The sequence below is a fragment of the Cyphomyrmex costatus genome, unplaced genomic scaffold (genome assembly GCF_001594065.2).
Source record: "Cyphomyrmex costatus isolate MS0001 unplaced genomic scaffold, Ccosl1.0 scaffold131, whole genome shotgun sequence".
Lineage (NCBI taxonomy): Eukaryota > Metazoa > Arthropoda > Insecta > Hymenoptera > Formicidae > Cyphomyrmex > Cyphomyrmex costatus.
Window position 1 is genome coordinate 769596 of NW_017275294.1, and position 24131 is coordinate 793726.

At 33.5% G+C, this 24131-nt stretch overlaps 1 protein-coding gene across 4 annotated transcripts in view; it reads left to right on the forward strand.

Annotated features, from left to right (window-relative positions):
• Synd (protein kinase C and casein kinase substrate in neurons protein Synd) overlaps positions 1–21794 on the forward strand; it is a 65263-nt gene extending 43469 nt beyond the window's left edge. For 2 of the 4 annotated variants that reach the window (XM_018550859.1, XM_018550860.1), the window contains exons 2-10: positions 11375–11766; positions 12390–12578; positions 13510–13530; positions 15643–15869; positions 16178–16298; positions 17439–17549; positions 19295–19455; positions 19604–19764; positions 20917–21794. In XM_018550859.1, the coding sequence (XP_018406361.1) occupies positions 11404–11766; positions 12390–12578; positions 13510–13530; positions 15643–15869; positions 16178–16298; positions 17439–17549; positions 19295–19455; positions 19604–19764; positions 20917–21029 (1467 nt within the window). In that variant the 5' untranslated portion in view covers positions 11375–11403 and the 3' untranslated portion in view covers positions 21030–21794. The remainder of the gene's footprint in view (positions 1–11374; positions 11767–12389; positions 12579–13509; positions 13531–15642; positions 15870–16177; positions 16299–17438; positions 17550–19294; positions 19456–19603; positions 19765–20916) is intronic. The other 2 variants (XM_018550862.1, XM_018550861.1) reach the window with 2 other exon arrangements.
• Positions 21795–24131: the final 2337 nt, after the last annotated feature.

Sequence of the window (24131 nt, forward strand, 5' to 3'; positions counted from 1 at the left end):
CCCTGAAGGATGTCCAGACACTTTATCGGCAGACAGTATATATCATTTTATACGGCAAAAAACAAGATTTCACGGAATAAACTGAAGAAATGCGTAATATCTTTGCGGTTGTTGACCAGCGATGTATTCGATCCAAAAGATATCGTCTGTAAAAAAGGGGACGCAGACGTGTATACAGACAGTGTGTGCTTTGCAACACGTATTTGCAAAACGCCGTCGCGGAGCTTCATTTCTTGGCACAATCGTGTCTCTTTTCAAAGCATCTTAAACAGAGCCAGCCAATCTCGAGAAACCAGTCGCGCGGGGGCTTTACACTAAAAACCAGTTCAGCTGGCTCGTGGAAAAAGGCCGCGCTTCTGTAACAGCTTGCAAGTCGTCGGAATTCGACGTTTCTATTCAAAAGATGCGAGGTATTGAACGTGAAAGTGAAAAACGTTCGTTTCGAACGTGTGAACGCAATCTTTATATTGCACGTATGACAATCTCAATTGTAAATGTGGAGTTTTTTCTAAAGCGAAGTATAATTTAACATATCTAGCGTAGAAATTACTCTCAATGCAGAACTGAATAGTTAAACGCTTTATAAATAAAAATCTTTTGAAGAAATGTTCATATGTATAATGTACAATCATTATTTGCATTGATAACAAAATGTTCGAGACGATTAAAAGCAAACTCAGACGTTTGATAAAAATAGGCTAATTAGATTTATCTGGCAGGGAGATAAAATCTCAACTCTAAAGAAACTGTGCGCATGTAAATATTAAATATTCTGTTGATATTCTTTTATTGCGATCTAACGTAAATGTTTTTCCTCTCGCCTAACGTGGCGCGACGTTGTGCTTTTAAGAACATCTATATATTTCCTTAACTATCATCTCTTCGGCATTGTCCTCGAAACGTGCTGTGACACGATTTTCCATCTTGAGATTTCTGTCGAGTTCTCTCTAATGAAATATATATCTATATCTCAACTTTATTGAATAAATCGACATACATAATTGATTCCATTAGTATATATACATATATATATATTCTAATTTAAGTTCTATTTGCGTTCTATCTACTATCTAGTTCACGTTCTATTCCACAATCTATTTTTTAGTCATGACATTTTTGTTTTGTAATCTATCTGCATTTTAATTATTTTAATTTGACTATAGATAGGCATTACAATTGCTGATATCTTGCCCTTTGCGTGTACATCTTTCATTCATGCGCTTTGTAATTATCTGACTTATTCACAAATTAATCTTTTATATTTTATATATGTATATGTGTGTGTGTATATATATATATATATATGTATCATTATTACTATTTTCCAGAGATGGAAAGTAACTCGTTACTTGTAACGAAGTTACAGTTAAAGTTATTTTCTTTCCATCTGTAATTATAACTTAACTTAGTTACATCTTTTAAATAACTAGTAACTTACTTAATAGTTACTTTCATAGTTATTTTATATATTTTAAACTTATTTGTCAATTTAGTGTTCGGTAGTGTCCACTTGGCGCTACAAATGCTTCGAAACATTTGATTAATCGGAAGAAATTTAATTAAAGCGTTCAACGAACCAGCTCTTGTACCTGTTTGGTTTGGTTTATATTTTTGGATCAAATGGAATCCGCCAATCAAATGCAAGAGCGCTCAGTGAATGGTTGTAGTACTAAATGCACCTGATCACTGAACCATTGTTTTCTGAATGTAATCACCCATTTTGGATTAGTGCTGGGAATTTATTTGCAACTTTTTAGCCAAATATAAAAAGAATTTTTTTTACAAAAAACATTGGATATGTATGATATTTCATATTTATATGTGTTCACATTACTTTAACGAAAAATGTCTTTGCCATACAATTTCCTTACCTTACTTTTTGAATACAATTATAACATGTAAATGTATGTAAACCAGTATTTTTTTTAATTGTCTTAGACTGTATTACTCTGATAAGTGTATTATCCTTGTTTAATTAATTAGATGAAAAACAAGAATAAAACGAAGTAGCAGTCGGGTAGCATTTCTGAATGCAGCCCTAATGATGTCGATGCTACTAGTGAAAATTCCGATGAAAAAAACACTCAAAAGTAACTTAAAATTACTTTTTCAGTAATTGTAACTGTAACGAATTACTTTTCAGAGTCAATAACTTGTAACGGTAATCAATTATAATACTTTTTAAAAGAGGAAAATTATAACTGTAATTAATTACTTTTACAAAATAACTTCCCCATCCCTGCTATTTTTTCATAGAAGTATATACTTTCAGCTCTTTCTTAATTAGTACTCAGAAAATATTATGCAAGCAATGACAAATTAGGAAATATTAAACATTATTTCTTAATTATTTTAAGGAATCCAAAAACGTTATTACCTTCTCTAAAAATAATTCTGTATGAAATAAAATGATGTTTCGCGTAGACGCAGTAACAAAGATTCGAGAGAACGATATATTTTCTATAACATTTTTCAACGACGAGTATTCTCTTGTCGATAATTTCAAAACCTGTAGTAACACCCATCATTAAGGAAACTCTCAAGTGACTGATCACAACGCGATGACTCAAGCGTGACTATACATGAGGGAACGTATCATGTTCACTCGGATGCATCGATGATCTGGCTCTCGTATATGGCGCAAGAATATCATTGTCATTACAACTGCGAAGCGGTTATTTATAAAACCGTTCCGACATCCTATTATTACGTCAGATCAATAGTAATCGATAATTGTGATGGTCGCATGGGGATTTAAATCTTTAATCTGAAGATATTCGAATCGGGACCAGATTTGTCATGACCTGACAAATCTCTCATTCGTTATTAATATACGACCGATATAGGAATCTGCATTGTGAATTGGACACAAGTAAAAGTTATATGAAAACTGTAAGTAAACTCAAGAGTTCCGAGTAATCAAATTGAGCACGCGATAAGCGGTATTCAGAGCAATTTCTGTCCAACGTTATCTGCAATTCTGCAAATATGCGATTAACGCGATAGCATCTGTTAACATACGTATGCATCCAACTAATTGAAATTTCTTATGTAATTCATTATTACTCTTGCGCCTAGCAAGAAACAAACGTATTAGCATTGAATCAGAAATTTATTTTAGCGCACGCTTAATATGATCACCGTTACAAAGAAACTTCATTAAATGTTGTATCAGTTATAAAGTAGGCCGACAAAAAATGTAATGTTCGCTGTAGCCAAAGATGGTGTATTGATTAAAATTATCATAACAAAATACCACTATATCTCGTCCCACTTCCTAAACTGGAACGGCCGAAAATTTAAATTAATCAGACCATATCCGCAAGGTAATTAATACAGTAATAATCTTCATGATAAACGTGATTATTACAATAACGCTTGCCACAGATAAAACGCGGTCGGTCATTTAACCTTCTATCAATGCGTGTGTACCCATATTGAATTTTAAACAGTAAAAGTTTTCAATCAGCGCACAGTTTTGTTTGAACTGAAATTTCGCAACCAAAAAAAAAAAAATAATTATTGCATACCAAGACCCGCTTTGTCCAAATATGACCTCCATGTCACTTATGTTAAAAATTATTATATTTTTGTACAAATTTTTTTTTGTTATGACACCTTGAAAACTCCCACCTTCAGACAACAAAGAACAGACTTTATCTCATTTTTATTTTTATACTTTGTGTGGGAATTTTGTGAAATATGGTAATGAAAAGTTGAAAAAGTATACATTGATAGAAGGGTTAAATCACGTTCGATGACTAACAATAACGTAAGCGTTCATTGATACAGTACGACCTATATATAAACATATTATATATTTCGTTGTTATTTACGTATCGATAAATAAGGAAGGAGGTATAAATAATTCTGTGCAAACCCTGTATACATCGTTAACCATCCGTGCTATTTAGAGGTCGCATCGTGGAGGAGCGTTCACATCTTCTCGTCACTGCACGCGAGAGATTACGGTTAGTCACGTTTACTTACAAGCCCTTTTATCTTATCGACGCTTCTTTCCACGCGCTTTCAGTCACAAGACGCTTCATCCGGGAGCGGAGAGGAATACGTGATGTCATCTGCAACCGGAACGTTTTGAAACACAAAGACTGCGCGAAGTTCATCTGCCGGAACGCGCGGCGCTCGAGCGATTTTTATAGAATTATCTCTGTCTTCTCTATTTCTCTCTGGAGAAAGAATCTTTCTTTCCACAATTTTTACGTAAATTGGTTTCAACAGATTTTAATGTAGGTATATTCTATTTCTTTTTGTAGCAAGAAAAGAAATATGTGAAAAACTAAAAGTATAAAAAGATTTCTAAATTTATACGAACACTTTTTCAGCGATGGAAATGTGTTTTATTAGGATATATCTTTCTATTTATTTTATTAGACATAATATTGTTATGTTTTTATATTTTAAATACAATTGTAACTAAATAATGACTCTCTACAGATATCCTTTTTACAATTTTATTAACTAATTATGTTGTGATTGTGCACACGTTGTGCACATAAAAAGTGGTTTATCGATTGCACCTTGTCTCTCGTATTTTATCATTTACAATTTTCTTTAATTAAAGAAATCGAGAAGTTGAATTTAGAATGTGAAAAAATTATGGGGAAAAATTATGTTTCGCGAGTTTCCTAAGCTTTGTACGATACACGTGGAGTTTCGCGGCCTCGTGCCGACGTGAAAGTGTCACAACTTTCAACGAGGACAACACGTGTACACGTTTAAGAAGATACTCGGGAAGAACGCACGTACGATCCACCAGACACCCTTATACACGATAATAGTGACATAACAAAACAACGGCACGATAATAATGATTCAGCATATGATACTGTTCATGCGTTTCTCTTGCACGCGCCGTCAGCGTAAAGTTAGGTTGTTACCAAAGATATAATGTTTCATCATTAATAGCTGTGACAAAAATTCTTATTAATTTACAATTTGTATCGTCAATAAATTGGAAACTCATGAAATTTATAATGTTAGCATAGCTGCGAAAAAATTACGCTAAATGAAGATATATACATGAATTGTATATAATTCTATTGAAAATTCCAGTTTACTTATATACATATTTAAAAAATATTTTGAGAAATATATTTCGATTTATAGGTAAATTATTGATGATATTTTGCTGTTAATAACGAAATTGACGAATGCAAATATCAAATACAATCGCACGATTGCAATTATTAAATTCCGCACAGTTTCGCGTGATTCAATTTTATTGATGTACAATATGAAAGATTTCTTTTAATAGAGCTACGCGTGATTACGATAGCTCGATCTTGCTATTCACGAAAATGAGTGGCATATTTTACGGTATCTGCATACGCGGCATTTTCCAACATTGCGGCATGCTTTTGAAATGTCAACCGCATACACGTTGCCTCAATGTCACGCGTGTAATTTAGCTCTAGTTATCATCCTTTTTTTTTTTAAGGCTGAAGACGATCTTATTCAGGGTAAATACTTGGAAATTTATTCGCACGCGCGCGCGCATTGCGATGACATAATTATAAAGATTTAACGTTGATCCTAATTACTCTCTGAGGTGCCCAAAATCTAATTAAATTCACGATTTTAATATATGTAATAATGTTTGTTACACACATAAAATACAAATATAAAATCTAATGGGCCTTCTACAATAAGCCATTACTTAAGTTTTAAGTGTTAAATCACAAGAAATTTACCAATCACAATCGAATGCGAGAAGAATAATTGACTGTGAGTGGTCAATTTCTTATGACTTATTACTTAAAACTTAGGTAATGGCTTATTGTAGAAAGCCTATAATGTGTAGGCTCTAATCTATAATATATAAGTTGTATATATATATATATATATAAAATTTGCACATATTTCATCTATCATAAATTACACTATATGTGTTTCCGAAGTCTAGTCTCATTGAATCCAATATCCAATTATTTAGTATATCGTTATAGACATTTCAACTGTGACTAAAAAGCTCATTACGAGAATCATGGCTCGCGTCAATCGTATCTTATGCTAGTACACGATATAACCTCTTCCATCCGTCCTCCACAGTCCGCCGACAAAATCCTGCGGTTTTGCACGAAGAAGAGCGTAATCGATTAATCGTTCACGCTCAACAGCGCCTTCGAGATCGCGAGCGATCCGGCCAGCAGAGCAACATTCCACGATCCAGAGCGACCGTGCCCATTCCGATCGAGTTCGAAGCGAAGGAAAGGGCTGAACCGCCGAGGAAACGTGCGGCGTGTTTCATATACGCGTGATGAAAAGCAACAACTCCTTATTCCACCTGTCCATGGCGCCGAAAATTGGATTTCAACTCGGAACCTTGATATGACCTTCTCCTCGATTTACCAAGCTGATCGGTCATTCCCTAGGCTGGTCTGGTGGCATTCCTCAGCCCACGCCTCCTTATTCTCCTTCGTCACCTTTGTGATTTCTTCCTCTTCCTCTCTACCGACACCAACGTGGTCTTTACAGCTTCCAAATTATTTTCATATCTTTACTATTGATCAATAGATATCAATGAAATATCATACACTAAAATACTAATAAAGTACCACAATAATTATGCTAATAAATGTGGAACAATTTAAAAAGATTTCAATCCTCAAGAAATACAGACATAATCTTTTACGATACAGAAGTGTGTGTTGTTGTTTAATGACTAATGTCCATTTCTTCCAATGTAGATTAATTTTAATCTCGGTTTTATTTACTCTCTGATTCTTTTCTAATTCTTAGAATTAAGAAAAGTTAAAAGGTAAGATAAACCAAGATTAAAGTTAATCTACGTTGGTATGATTGTTGGTTATGATTCTTTGAAGATCATACAGTCTTCTATTTCACTATAATATTTGTTGAGAGAAAGTGCACAGTTGCATGGTACAAATGCATTCATCTAAGATACGCAAGCGTATAATTCTATATGCATATTACAGAACTGTTCAAGAATATATCATAAGCATTTGCATTAAAACCTATGCAAATTAGTGTGGAGAACCGCGCTAAACCTTCGTCTATATTTCTTGTCGCAGTGCGCATACTCTGCAAATTTCTATATGCGAACTATCGAATAAATTTCTATCCAATAAATCAAAGCACCGCACGATAATTTTCAGGAAACGATGGTTTATTATACATAATACCTAATAATTTTAATCATTTAGGCGTGCAACTAGCTACAGAGGTAGCTATAAGAAGTACAATCAATCACGAGATTAAATCTAGATTTTTTAACGGATATAGATTTCAATGTTTGTCATAAATATTGAATACGATTATACTCGTTAAAGAATGTGATAAAGTTGGTCTGCATTTCTCTTTCCTTTTCTCATATAATTATGCAATACGCTTTCATCGCGAAATTAATATTTTGATTTTTTTAAGTCAAATAGTAATTTCATTATGTCTAACTCTTCTTAACTTCAGTATTTATTATAAATACGAATTTGTGTGATTTTACTAGTTAAAAATGTGATAAAATTTGTCCGCGCATTTTTCCTTTCCTCATAATTGTGCAATTAACTTTCATTGTGGAATCAATATCTTTCATCTTTCAATTCGGATAGTAATTATACATCTTAATTCTTCTTAACTGATTTATACAACGATATCGATTCTATTCGTTTCCCGTGCACTCTTGTCGACTTGCAGCACGGGAAGACGAGCTCAAGAACCGAGGAAACAACGGATCTCTTCAATTTTTTTTTCTCTCCACAATGAAGTATCTTACAATCTACGGAACGACGGATCTCGCGTCCCTAGATCTCATTCTCGTCGACTTTCACCGGAGAGTTCGGTTTTCAGCAAGGACGTTTCTCGACGCACAGTCCACAAACACTCCCATATATTCACGAGCGGCTATTGTCTCGTTACTAAACGCAGCCGCCTGCTTCCTTTTCGATTCATTTCCTCGCGATCCCATACGTCGCATTGTTCGTATATAGATTTTTTTTTAATAAAGAGCAGTTTAACACACTTGTGTACATTTAAATACTCGATTATATAAAACTTTTGATAATTAAATATATCTATTCGATAACAATGAAAATTTATATTCTGATGTCTAAGTATTTATATTCCGATTTATTTCACTTGCATTTGCTCGAATTTTACGCATCCTAATATTTTTGTTACATAAAACAAAAGTCTAATAGTTTAAAAGGTTTAAAAATTTGTTTCTACAATTAAAAAGATTTTTCTGTTATTCATTTATTAAGCATTTGGAATAGATTGCGCGCGATAGCTATTTTTTTCTTCTCTGAATTGAAACTGTATTTTTATACTTTACAATTTGCGCTGAATACAACGAGCGATGCTGATGTTGTTAGCCATAAAACTCCATCAGGCAATTCCGTAACCGTTGATGACTAGAGCTAGCGAATGCATGCTAGATGCACCGCATTTGCATACGAACGAGCCTCGCCGAGCCGTTGCACCTAATTGTTAGTCCGCTTGACCCAATCGAGAATCGCCGCACGCGCAGCATCGCACAGACGCGAGTTTTCATTTTCTTGGCTTGCCGCCTTACAATAAAATCACGCTTCGCGAGAGACTCAGAGTGGATTCCAAGAGAGTATCCTTTTAATGACAATTTTATTCAATGAGTTCTCCGTTTTTTTTTTTTTTTTTTTTCGAGAAATAAAAAAACATCACGTAAACACACTTCATCTCTGCATCGATATAACTCCGCAATTTAATTGGATTGTTTTAGATAGAAATGAAAAATTATGTACGGATGATTTCGTCAATTATTTAAAAAAAAAATTTCTAAAACTGCTTGCGCAAAACCAACGCCTTCGGTGTTATTCCTGCATTATATACGCAGAGCGAAAAATCCACAAGATATGTAAACATATCGCGGCGTGTCAGCGCATACGAATGTCGTCGAAGCAGATTTGTGATGGCTTCGCAAATTGGGCCAATCGATGATCCAAACCGAAGCGTAATCCAATAACTACCACACTCGCTCTAGCAAATATTCAACATTCCTACATAGGGATGGCTACACACGTCCGTTTGCAGCTCGTGAATTCCTCGCCGATAATCTAAGGAATTTGCAACTTTTCGGAATATAAAACAGAATGAGAGAAAGATAGCGCTATATTTAACAAAAATAAATTGTGAAGATTTCCATAAATTAAAAAAAATTTTATGTTGTAAGAATATAATATGTTCTGGTAATATTATTATTTAATTGTTATGTAGAAATCGATTCATTGTATATTTAAATTAAAATTTAAATCTACATGAATAGTGTTTTATTAACAATTCAATAAGAAATAGACTCTCGTCTTATTATTTTTTTTGCTGCATACTACTGAAGATGGCCCGGTTGGAGGCCGAAACGTACAGTATAATTTTGCATTGTATTCCATTGTGCCGTATTTTGTATAGAATCGCACTAAGAACAGCGTTTTTACTCTCATTAGCCCTTGGTATTTTGTTATTTGTGTTTTATTAAGTTTCTCTGATCTTGTAAGAAATATTATTCGTTAAATAAATAAATATTACGAACCAAACAACGTGAATAGATGCACAAATGTTACGTGTGTGTGTATATGATATTATAGAAGATACTTCACACAATTAGTAATAACATAAGTTCTTAGTCTTCTAATTGAATTCTTTTCTTTACAGTTTTTTAATAATATATTTATCTTTGAATAACTTTTCCTTCTAAAGACTTGTCTTTCTCCTATTAAGTCTCTATTGTATTCTCCATCAAATAAGTCCTATATAATAGTGTTTATCAATCTTACGACAGTTCCATGTAGAAACAGTAATGATCGTAATTTACGAGAGAGATTTTTTTGCCTCGTGGATTCGAAAGCTATTAGTATACGGTGATATTAAAAGAGTCTAAATCAAGTAGGGCACCACTTATGCTGTATCATAAAATTTAAGAAACAAGGAACGGAATACAAGCGAGAAAAGTACTAAAATATAGCATATACTAAAATATAGCATATATTATTGTTATCATTATAATAAATTTATAGATATATTTAACAACCATTATTGCTCAATTTATTCTTGACCTGGGAGGTTTATTGTTAATTTTAATTTATAGCATATACATTAAACTGTTATTTCCAGATTTTCCCCATTTATTTCGAATACTTTCAAAATAACTTTATTCAACATTTTGTAATAACTTCCTTTATCTGTAAAAGTAACACACAATAAAGTACATTTTTAAATTGTTGTAAAAGCCTTTTCGTTTTTCGCTCAATATATTTTTATACTGAGAAAAGCTGCGTTCTACGTCGCAAGAAGTAATAAGCGCGTGTTTGAAAAATTTTAAGTCCTGTTTGAAAGAACAGTTTTGTTTTTGCAAGACCTTAGAGAAGATGCTTTTATTGTCTTGTTGTTAATTGTCTCACCGCGCATCGCCGCGCAGTGTTGCCAGTATGGGCGATTTATCGCAAATTGGGCTACTTCAAAGACCGATTTGCGACTGAAATTTGAAATTTGCGATTTGCGACTTTTTGGGCTACGGATACTAATAGTAACAGGCGAATTGGGCTATCTCTAAGTTTTGATAGTATTTAATCACATTATTTGTTGACTAAATTAATTCGCGTTAAAACTAGCCTAGAGGTATGTAATGGACCCCCTAAACTACTATTAGAAACACGTCTATTTTTCTATGTTTATGTAAATTTGTAATAAAATGTCTACAAGACAGAAAGATTTCTCTATTCTGCATACATTTGTCGTACGACAAAAACGCACAAATGAAAGTACCCTAATAATCGATTATGGGTGCTTTCCATTTGATGGCACAAGTGTCGTTCTATCTTTGTTATTCTCTAAATGTCAAGAAAGACAGAACGACACTTGGATCGATAAATGGAAAACATCATATGATTTTTGTCGATAATTTAATCAAACAATTAAATTAACTCGTGTTGGTAAAATCGATCTATAAATAATGGCTTAAGAACCTAGAAAATCTGGAAAATCTAGGAAATTTAGATAATTTGGACTGTCCAGGGTTGCGTTCCGAAATTCGACTCTGTCAACTCCGAGTATGTTTTATCTTTGTTCAACATTCGGCGAACAACAAGGATGAAAGATACTCAGAGTTGACAGAGTCGAATTGTGGAACGCACCCCAGAGCCACGAATTAGGCGATTTGGACTACCACGAGCTATGAATTAGGCGACATTATTATTTTCTATCGTTGCTTCACGCAACGGCTTCGGGCATGACGAGTGGGAATAGAAACGTGCTACGATCGACTCAAATCGACGTCCATCGGCGGAAAATCTGGGCTCAAATTATAAAATTTGTTTTCTCTACTTATTAAATCATTTTGCCATCTTTCTTACCTTCCGTTCCACTTTTCCAGGTGAAAGGGATTTCTCGACTTAGGCTAAGATGTCACATCACAGCGACGACAACATGTTGATAGCAACATCGGACTCCTTCTGGGAGCCGGGTAACTACAAACGAACGACGAGGAGGATCGAGGACGGTCACAAGCTCTGCGACAGTCTGATAGCTCTGGTTCAGGAAAGGGCGGAGATCGAGAAGAACTATGCCAAGGCGCTCAAAAACTGGTCGAAGAATTGGAATGATAAGATCGAGAAGGGACCTGAATACGGTACAACCGAGGCGGCGTGGAAGGGCATCCTGGTGGAATCCGACAGGCTCTGCGATCTTCATCTCAGGGTTAAAGAGAATCTCTGTAACGACATCGTTCAACAAGTCAAGACGTGGCAGAAGGACGCGTATCACAAGGTAAAAGGGCGGTATTATACGTTGAGATCGATGAATTCTATAAATTTGAATTTCGAAGTTCTTGTCATGAAATTCCTGAATTTTTTCTGCTGGAATGACGACGGATAACAAGATCGCTAAACTATTCTCATTTCTCTCGACGCATTTTCAAATAAGAAAATAGAGTAAATAACGCAATAAGTTTTCGATTGATCCTAACTTATTTTTCACTGATTTTTAAAAATATGAGATTTTCTGAACTTTCTGATTTTTTTTTGCAATAAATACCTTCTATAGATTCATAAGCTTATTGGCATCAGTTATGTAATATATTAATTTATTATGAATTTAATAATATGACATTACATTTTCAGCTTTGGCATAAAACTATGTTTCAAGATCGAATAGTAATTGGTACGTGGTTGTAAAAGCACAAAATGGTGAAATGTTTAAAATTTATAGAAACTATGAGGCGTAAGATCTCACTCGATGACCGAAAATACCAATACTTATTTATTCTGAGTTATCGATTGTCATATACTTATTAAAGTAGCTTTCTGATATGTCTGTCAGCTAATGATTTACTCTACATGAGTTTCTGTGATAGTGGCTGATGTCGCACGGGTTTGGTTCCGTGATTGCAGTCGATGATGACCCTGAAGGAGCGCAAGGAAATGGAAGACTCGTTTAAGAAGGCGCAGAAACCATGGGCGAAACTTTTGCAGAAGGTCGAGAAGGCGAAATCAGAATATCACAACAGCTGTAAAACCGAACGGACCGCGGCAAACATGGAAAGAAACGCCTCGGCGGACAGTTCTCTCTCGCCAGATCAGGTGAATGTCGTTACGTTTCCATTGTATCCTACCGGACACGTTACATCACTTGTCACTTGTAACGTACTATTAACTGATCGGCGTAACATATCACATATTACCATAGAAAAATCACTTCGTTATTACGTTCACTTTTAAAAAGACAGGTGGATTGTAATTGAGCCGCGTCGTGAATAAAATTGCGCAAATCGCATGGATTTTTTTCTTAAGGAAATAATAATCTTACAATGGTAATAACATTCCCATGATATAGAACACAAAAAATTTCTAGATTTATTTATTGTTAAATATCTTTATACATTATTTATAACTACATTGGAGTTCTAATGAAAGTATAAATAAGAGACATACATAATGTGTGTGAATTTTGTTAAAATATTAAAAAATTTAAATATATAAATGTAGATTTGAAAATAATTTCGTAAAACTATTTAAATAACCATGTAGAGAAAATTCAAGCACGAACAATACTACTAAAAGTTCAATCTAGCAATTAGCTTAGTTCATACATATAATTATTTGACAGTTCAACAAAATTATTTTCAGATCTGTATTCAGCTAAATTTGTACGTATACTTTTGCAAAATTATTATTTTCATGTAAGATAACAATTGATGACAAGTTAAATTCGCGTTTTATTCCACAATTGGTAACTAGCGAACGTGCACATTATAAATTAATTATTTTAATTGACAACGCTATGTAGAATATGCGATTAAAATCTGTGAGTAAAATGACTTGATTTCGCAATATCCCTTCGCGTTGCTATCGACTATTTTCAAAGCAACGAGACAACTGGATTGCAAACAAGCGCGACACATATATTAACTTCATGCCTTATATTATATAAACATTTAGTCGCGCATCTCGATCTCAAGTGCGGCTCTATATACGGTAGATACAGTTGTTCTCTAGCAAGTATTATTTACAGATGGCCCGAGGCTCTGAAAACGTACGTTACACCTTATTCTTAAGAATTCTTGCATGCGCCGCTACTCTTTTCTTGCTTGACGTTTCGCGGTAAGCTAACGATACGCGACTCTCGTTCGCTTCTGGACTCGGAGTTCCTCTTGCACGTCTGTGTGTTTCTTGCCCAACGTCTCTCTTATTCGGAACGGAAAGGATACTTTGTAACGATCGCAGTACAAACCGAACGATACACACGTACGTTCATTCCGCTTCTTGTACGGTAGTAATTATACGAATGATACCCAAGAGTGACGGGACGCGAGCCTGTAATGCGAAAGAAAAACTGTATTGCAGCTTTCCATCTGAGTTTCGTTACCTTTGCTATATTGTTCTAATTGCCGTTAAAGTTACGGAAGAGAAATTGTAATACAAGTCTGAGAAATGAAGGAAATTCTAAAATGAAAAAATCGTATATCTCTCGATAGTTCTGAGAGTTAATCGGGATCATTGGCAGAATTTGTGAGCACGAGACTCAATAATCGGCACAACAACGATCCCATACGGAGACAGACATCTCTGAAAGACGACTAACGACGTTTTTAGATGACAGATTGTGGATGTGGTGCATGGAGCCTCAGAATACCAAAAAACCTTAGGGATAATAAAATAGGCGACGTTCAGTTTGTATGTATATGATATTGCATGTCGCATGTTTCAAAAATTTATGTCTTTCTCTCTTCTTTTTTCCTTACTACAGAAGGCTCTGCTGGTAAGCAAGATTTAATGCCTTTTCGCACGAGAAGTATCTGCTCGAGTCGATTAATTGAATGGATCGAAATCGGAATGAACCCTGATTCAAATATTCTTTCGCGATCCGTGTGCTTTCCTCTCTTTATGTGTATAATATATTTTGTTGACTCCTGATCTCGATCCATCTCTTATGTTAGATGTAGCATGCTTGCTTATTTATATTGGATTGCTACTTAATAATTACTTGAATTGCCTGTATATTTAAACGGTTGTAGGGAAATATGACTGACAACGGGTATAATTTCTGTACCGTCGCTTGATTGATTAAACCTTATTCGCAATTATAAGAACCCACAGTTGGACGTATATTACCGTAATTTAGTAAACGCTAGAGCCGATACGAAGACGAAGAAATGCGGCGCACGTGCGTGGAATATATGGATAATTCATGAGCTGATCTACGTAAATCTCGTTGCGCTAAATTCTAAGAGCACTCGCGACTCGCACACAATGCTCGAGCAGGCACACGTTCAACATTTTTCTTCCTTGTAAAAAATCGAATAGTGACATAAATTTCACTCAAACGACCTCAACCTTGTCTTCGCCGCGATGCGGTCGGAAAGTGAACGCTGTAATTATGGAATTATGTAAAGCAGTGAGATTACGGTGTTACTGGATCATTTTAAGTTTCATGAAGTTCGCGTAAGTTCTATTGCGAAGTTTCCTATAGAATAGAAGATCCGAAAATGCAAAAAATTTTGTTAAATTTCGCGTTAAATGTTCGTTTGCAAAATTTTTTTATATTACACTTTAATAAAACGAAACCTTTTAGATTTTATTCTCTTTTTATATTAGATAGCAATTTTAGTTTTATTATTCAAAAAAACAATCAATTCTAATTTTAATTTGAAAAGATTAAAATCTTGGAGATATGCAAGCTAGATTGTTATTACGAATGGCCATTATTTATATATTATGTACGTGTAGTTGCATGGCGAAATAAGCGTATATATAAGTAGATTAACTAATATGTAGTTTGTCGTAGCAAGAGTAGTAGATTATATACTTCTTCGCACATTTTGACGTACGGAAATTGTCATATATTTCTTGTCTCCTTTCTCAATGTGGCATCCACGGCCGAACATCGTTAAAAAGCACTTTTGGCTTTTTGATGATGAGCTAGACGAGATTGAAGATAAAGAATTGGATCTATTAAGTTATTGCTTTAATCAATACAAGTAATATAACATTTAGAGAATTACACACATGAAGTAACTCTTTCTTCAAAGATCTAAAATTCTTAAACTCCCTACATTTCGTCAATGCCGACCTTTACCTTCAACTCGGCGTTAAAGAGGAACACTTCCTGTAAGGCTTCTAAGTATTTTCTCGTCTCTTTCGACAGGTGAAGAAAATGCAGGACCGAGTACAGAAATCAAAGGAAGAAGTGCTGAAGGCGAAGGAGAAGTACGAGGCGGCGCTTCAGGAAATCAATCAATACAATCCAAAATACATGGAAGATATGACGCAAGTATTCGAGAAGTGCCAGGAGATGGAAGCGCAGCGATTACAGTTCTTCAAAGATGTCCTCTTCGGTATTCATAAGTGTATGAACATATCGCAAGATCCAGTGTAAGTCCTTTCCCATTACCGCGCATTGTGCAATGTTACGTAATCGCAAATTTGGAAGATACAAAAGTCAATACTGCTCACAAAAGCGATACGTCTATTATGATAGATTGTGATCAACAATGATTAGAGACTTTCATTTCATCGCTCAATTAATTCTCTTGATTTTGCCTCGACAATCTCTACATACGGTAAATAAAATAAAACTGAAATTGATCTCTTCCTACTTATTTCATGTTTGATGAAAATACAAAAACTTTTCATATATTATTAGTAATTGTTACTATAGATTGCGTATTAACTGTTTTCAGGCTTCCACAGATATACGAAGAATTCTATCATACGATAAATAACGCCGATCACGAGAAAGATCTCAAGTGGTGGTCTAATAATCACGGCATCAATATGGCTATGAATTGGCCGCAATTCGAAGTAAGTCGCTTACGCTTGTCGCTAAAAACAGCTCTACAAAAGCTATATTGTCGCATGTAAAAGCCCTGCTCGTGGTTGAAAATCTGTTATTAGACAACAACTAGCTGTAGCGTGGACTGAATATTACTTTCTATAGCTGCCCCTCCCCCTTTTATAATAATTTTATTATTACTTGTTGGACGTTCTGTGCGTCTTTGCACACTTCTTTTGTTCTCAGTACTTGATTTGACGGAACACAATGATATTCGTTCTGAATATACTAATTTCTTAAAGATAATGAAAAATATATATAAAATGGAGATGTCTAGAGAAGAGATATAAATCTCCATTAAAAAATAAATTACGTCCAAAGTCAAATAATAAATAAAATATTGATTTTTACAAGAATAAACGATAATATTACATTTTATTTTTTGTTACGCTAAGATAACGAGCTCCGGAAAACCGAGAATACTCTTCATCAGCGTTTTTAACCCTCCCACTCGTCGCTGTTGTCATCAATCTTTTCCGTAGTTGTTATATTAAAATAAGAATTACGCTTTCTTCTGTACATTCGCCTCTGAAAGAATACCTTGCTTAACAACAATATTTTGCCTTTTCAGTTTTCAAAGCTTCTTAACTCGTAATCTCTCGAACGTGCCTATATCGTTCGGAAGCGCGATATTTTCCGATTTTTTTACTTTTCCGAAAAAACATTTAAAAAATTCACATGATCGTTGTAAATAACGTGAGTTCATCGATCGTTTTCTTATACTGATTACGGGTTGTAAGCATTGCCGATCCCCTTTATGAAAAGTTCTCCTTTAACTAACTTATATGGAAAAACTTATACGTAAAAAACTGTACTATTTATTATCACAATCATACTATCGTCGTTCGTCCAAATGATGTTATATGTCCCCCATGGAATGTACAGTCAAGGGTTAAATTCGTTGCGAGAGTAACACCCAGCCCCAACACCATCGCCTCTCTCGCCTGGTTCCTTTCTTTCAATTCGAGTATTTAAATAATATCGAAGCTCCCACACATCATGATATCGTCCTCTTAATATTTGAGAAGGAAGTATAAAACAAGAAGAAAAGAGAGAGAGAGAGAGAGAATGCATGCATGTGATTGTTTTGGGACGTTGCTATTATGCAGGAATACACAGAGGAGTTCCGCGAGATCACGAAGGGCTCGAAGTTGAAGGAGGCACTCCCGGCAGGCTCCATCACTCTCATCAATCAACGCCCGGTCGGCGAGGATCTGCATGTAAAGTTTTGTTTACACGTTACACACACGACGCGCCAATCTCACTTTAACTGTTTTCCACACAATTCGCGCGCATCCAAGACCCGCCCGCCTTATTATATTACCTATGTCGTCTCGATCGAATCGATTGGTCGAGGGAACGAGATAGAAAGAGAAAGATCGCCGGCACCGGTTAGGCTGGCACGCGGCAGCTTTTAACGGATGTCCCAACTAGCCGCGAGGTCATCCAGGATGGGTTTCCTTTCTCAGCTTCTAGCTCTTAACCGAATTAACCGTAATCCGCTCTGCTCTTGTGCTCGCACGTAATCGCACGATTCTGTGCCTAAAGGTGAACACGGACAGCCTCCTGTGGCAGGTACAATAGAAATTAATTTACAAACTGAAGAGGTAACGCAGCAAAGGTTCGAGAGACATTCGAGAGAGTAGAGATTGTGTAAAGTTAGATCAAAGGAAAATTATATATCTGATTTCTCTCTTTTTTCTGACATCTCTTTCGAATGAATTCTATTAATAATATTGTCATTATTATTTCATAATATTGTCATAAAATGGAAGGAAAATCGTACGGAGATAAATAATATCGATATCTAATGAAAATATTTGCGCTTTACAAATTGTTCTTAGCTAACCAAGTTTAGAAAAGCTTCGAGCATCGAAAAGTTTGTAAATCGATTTCTTGCAAGACGCTTATTATCCTGCTCATGGTATACGGTATGGATAATTATAATATTATTAAAAGATATACGTATATATATAAATCGTTAAATTTAGCTTAAGTCACATATGCCTGCAACCGATTGTTACGAATCACGTGCAACATCTGCATGTTAAAAAATTTTTAGAAATTACGGTGACAGTCATATGGAAAACAAAATGACAGAACTAATACAGAATTAATTTCGCGATTTGGAAGAATAACAACAGAGTGTGTACCAAAACTGTCGTAATTTTTGCCAATAAGAAACTTCTTATTCTTGAGTATTTGTAAATTGTATTTTAATAGACTTTTTTAACGTGTAAAATAGTCAAAGTGACTATTTAATGGTAATTAAATATAGATGAAAAAACAAGTTTCGAAGGAAACATGACAGTTGCGGGCGATTCTGTATGTTAATTTCTTGCATGATACAGCATAAATCTATTTGTACATAGCCAATAGTTGAATTATTATTCTCGCACAAGGACATCTTGTTTAAAATATGTCTGGTCAATAACGCAATAACAATGATCGGTGATATATGTGTAATTAAAATGGCATTACTTTAACTATTCATTAATTAATCTGTCGAGAGGTATCATCCATTGTCACGATTGTCTATTTAAAGAAGTGTAATTTCGACCCTAATTGCTTTGTAAATACGCGATTTTTTTTTCAAATTGGTACATTTATCACATTGGGAATCCGGATGCTATCTTCTCCATAAAAACACATAGACTCTTTTTATTTTGTCGAGTTTTATCGCAATCGAGAATGTAAGCCTCAAAATAATAAATCTTCTTGAGGCACGCAAGATTATTGAGAAGATAGACGCAGCGAGATAACGACGGCTTCAATCGCACATGCATCGTCGGCATGCTCATTTGAGGCGCAAAATATTCGCAGCGAACGACTCGTATCATTATACACTTGGTTGCACGCATGGCGTTTTCATCGAGAAATTCGTGCATCCGGTATCGCGGTACGCACTTACGCAGATTTCATCGAGATGTATATCTAAGATGCTTCTTTCCTCCCGTTCAAACAGGAATATCCACCAGTCAATAACAAATCAAAATCGAAGTCTGCCACACGAGTGATATCAGCGGACGGCAATCATGGAGATAGCAAAACGGATACCATAAGCTCTAGCAAGCAGTCTTCGGAGAAGAATGAAACCGACAGTGTCAACAGGACTACGACTATTACGTAAGTTATAAGATTGTCACGAAAAATAAATTGATATTTGTATATACAAATATATATGTATTTTATATATATATATATATAATTTTATACATTATATACATATAATAATATTAAAAAATATATATATAATAATGCATGATGATTGCAGTAACGGTACCAACGCCAAGCAAGAATCAAACCCATTCGAAGAAGAGGAATGGGATGAGGACGTAGGAGAACCACTGGTCGACAATGGAGAACCTGGAGTTCCCGTACGCGCTTTGTACGATTATGAAGGTGCTGAAGCGGACGAGCTCAGTTTCAAGCAAGGTATTATAGAAAAGGCGTGGTTCTTGGTAAAATTTCAGAAACGCTTAATTAAACTTGAGCAACTCAACTAATTATCCATTACAGGATTACCACAAGTCAAGGAAATGTCAGGGAATTGAAAAAATGCGCCAGAAAAAGTCAGGGATTTAGCACACTTGTCAGGGAAAATAAAATGGCTATAAATACATTTATATTGTCTTGTGCTTCTATGATTGATTTGGAGTACCTTTTTTTCTTTTTTTTTTGGAGTTCGTTTTCTGAAGAAAATGTGCATCTATGTTACATTGCTAGATCGACAGAATATTTAACGTTTTCCGTGTTACGGTAAAAATGCAAGAGATATTGCAAAATACGTATTATTCAAAGTCAGGAAAAATCTCAAAATTTTGTCAGTAAGTTAGGGAAATGTCAGGAAATTTTACGATTAAAAATTTGTGGCAACCCTTATTACGTTAGCAAAGGAGTGATATAAATGTTTGAACTCGTTCTTATATGTAGGATATTCATGTATATTTATTTGATAATGACTTGCGATAAAGACGGTTAAAACCGATAAAGTCAAACGCCAATCGTTAAATTTTTTTTTGCATTTTGGGGATACAGTGACGATCCCGGGGAAAGTTAGTCATCTTCGAATGGAAAGATTGAAAACGCATCACGAAGATAGCAAAATTTGTCAAAGTCTGAGACCTACTTTCATAATTATTTGTGTAATTATCTACAAATGAATAAAATGAACTATACAAATAAATTATACTACCTATACTTAAAGATGTATGAGCTGTATAGCCTCTGTAAAAATAACTGAAATTGAAAATTTTATGTTTTCGTATAAAAATGTTATATGAAATTAAAAAAGGTTAATACTTATATATATTTAACATATATAATTTTATGAAAATATATATATTAATTTATGAAAATTCTTATTTTATCGTAATTATTTTTTTTTTAATATCTATCTTTTATTGAAATAATTTTAGATCTAGGTTTTAAATCGCCTTTAAACTGTATTATTTTCAAAAATATAATATATAAAAAAATCTGTCATTCATTTTCATTTTTGTTAAAAGAATACGTATTGTATAATACACCCTTAATATAACTTGAGCCGAATAATATTAATTTGAATTCCATTGAATTTTTTTTCAGGGGACGTCTTTGAGAAACTGGAAGATGAAGACGAGCAAGGATGGTGCAAAGGAAGGAAAGATGGCAAAGTAGGCCTTTATCCGGCGAATTATGCAGGCTTGGTGTCGCAATAGATTAACTAATGCAAAGCCAAATCCACAAGATAGTTACTTAAATATGTAATCTCCGCGAAGAATAAGATTGCGTTTCATTTTTCTTCGCTATTGTTTGCGCGAGTAGAGATTTCGCGGGGAATCAGTTTCGCAGCGTCCTATAGAACTATGCGGCTTATAATGAATGAATTGAATGAAGAAAACAAGTTATAAAAATCTTTGAATTCGATACCTCTAGATGAAATGCAAACTGATTGTCAGCATTTACGAATTGTATAAATGACGAGTGGCGATTCCATTTCAAGATCTTTCCTTCGCGGTTAGTAAGCGTTTAAATGGAACGGTATATACCACACGAAGATATACCCCTCACTCAGAATGAAATTTGTTTTTAGATAGCTAGGTTAGAGTTAAAATCCTTCATTAGTTAGACTCTATAGACAAATATGAATTACACGCGCGCATGCTGTGTGTATAGCAAGTTTAGAATATTGGAATATTGTACGTTCTACGATTCATTGTTGTAACTCATTGTTGTAACAAAAAGAATCTTTTGGTTGAAACACGACGAGAATTCTATTTAATTTATTGTTATTAAAAAAAGAAGTACTATTAAAAATTAATGTCTATATAAATGGTGTCATTGTATATAATAGATGTAAGAACCTAGCAATTAAACCATTAATTGTCATTTTACGAATTTGAAGTGTTACAATATATTTGAGGTGAACGTAAAAAACAGCACATAACTTTGAATGGACATAGATTTCATAAAAAGAAGATTTGGAGACCTATAATTATTTATTTTATTGATTATAGTCGAGATAATAATTTAATAAAATAAATATCAATTATCAATATGCTGTTAAAGAAAAATATTTTCATCTAAAATATATCGTATATAGATATACAAATATACATATAAACTTGTATAAATTCGATATAAGAATTGTCTTTAAAAGAAAGTTTTATTTAATCGTTTATATTTTCATTTGGAAGAGATCCTCATATATTTCAGAATTAATTATAAATAAACACCCAAAAGGTTAAAATGTCTCGCATTAACCATTACTTTAATTAATATAATACATACCTACCAAATATCACGCATATGTATTGAATGAAATAAGTTTTTCTAAAACTAAATTTCTAGAGTTAGCACGAATCATGTAAAAATCAACATATAGCTAACGTTTTTTATTTTCAAGAAAACTCTTTTCGTATAAAACACATCTTCCGAGTTATCTAATGCGTTAGCTGCAAAGTCATAGGGATACTTGATTTATGATTATTATAATATAGGTATTTTGAAAAAACAAAGTATTCATTGCGAATACGTCGTGTCTATGTACACAATATTTATGTAAATAATGGTATAGAATATATAGTAAAATGATAAATTCAGTCTAACTGATTTTTTTTTAACTATTCATTTAATTAAATCCTTTAAATTACCTTTTGTAAAATGTGTTCACAGTTCCAAACACAAATGTTGTTAAGTATATATAAATTGTAGCTTGTGTATAAAGTTTATTATGTATGTTTAATAAATGACTTCTACATAAAAAAAACAACATTTTATCGATTTATCTTATTATATTTATAAATTATTGTTTTAGATATACACAGACGAAACAGAAAACAAAAATGTATTAAAAGATACAATTACTTATACTTGAACTGAAAATAAAACGAAATTATATGTGAAAGATATATTGATGTTACACAACTTGCAAAATTAGAAGATAATAAAAACTACTTTTTTAGAATGTTGTAGAGTGTAAATTATTTATACTTAAATCTCAGATTATATAAATTTATTACTAATACTAATAGGCATTAAAGACATATATCCTATATAATTAATATAATATTCTCTTAATAAAATATATTGATACATTTGAATCTTATATTTAACGCCATTATTTATATTTGACAAGGTTTCAATAAAAATATCAAGTACACATTATATGAATACACATCATTATATAAATACACACATTTTAAATAATGAATATTTATTGAAAATATAAACTATTTCCTTCAGCAATGTACTTATATATAAAGTGTTGAAAAATTCTTGGGAGAAAAAATGAATATTTTATCATTATATATCATTGCATGCAAACAAAGCCCCAGCTTTATAAAAAATTCCATCTAGCAAAAATTTCTATTTATATAAATATAAATTTCTGCATTTAGAATTCATTAACTGGAGCTCATATTTTATAATTTACATTAGCAACTTACATTCTATGTCATATATTCACATTTACATTAATACATTTACTTATTCATAAGAATTTTACTTTAAACATAAAAGTAATACATATATATATTTATATTATGTATTATATATCAATAAAGTGATACGAATATTGCGTAAACGCTGTTTTATTCTTATATTTATTTTCTCCTCTTTTTTTTCTAAATATGTAATATTATAATATACACATATACGTAAGATATTCAAACATCTATCGTAAGTTCGTAAGTATATATCATTATAATATGTATACATATATCCTAATAGCAAAATATTAGTAATTTGGGGCCAAATTGGTAGCAAACTCGATCAGATTTTGACTATAAAATCATAGCTATCTGTGTCCATATTTGGCTATGGATTTGTAGACAAAGCTTGCTGATAGGCCAAGTCAATAAAATGGCAGAAACCGAGCAAAATCTGCTCGAATCAGGTCCTGCTCTCAATCTCAGGTTTTACTTAAAATCTGACTACGTTTACACGGTATCCTTAGGCCCAGTTCCACAATTCAAGGTTAACCGAGGTTTTATTTATTCCTCACCTCTTTCCAATTCTAGAATTGGAAAGATATAGAAAATAAGTTGAACCTAGGTTAAGGGTTTACCGTGAGTTATATATGGAACTGCGTCTTAGGCCCATTTACACCAATGTAGATTAACTTTAATCTTGGTTCAATTTGTTCTTCTTTTTCTAATTCTAAAAATTAGATTAATAACGGGTTTAATAACATCTGTGGTTATGAAACTAGCCAATCATGGCTATTCCTGTGAAGAATGGAATAACTGTGATTGGCTAGTTTTGAACTATGGATGTTATTAAATCTAATTAAAGATATTCGTGTATAGTCTGTGTCCGCA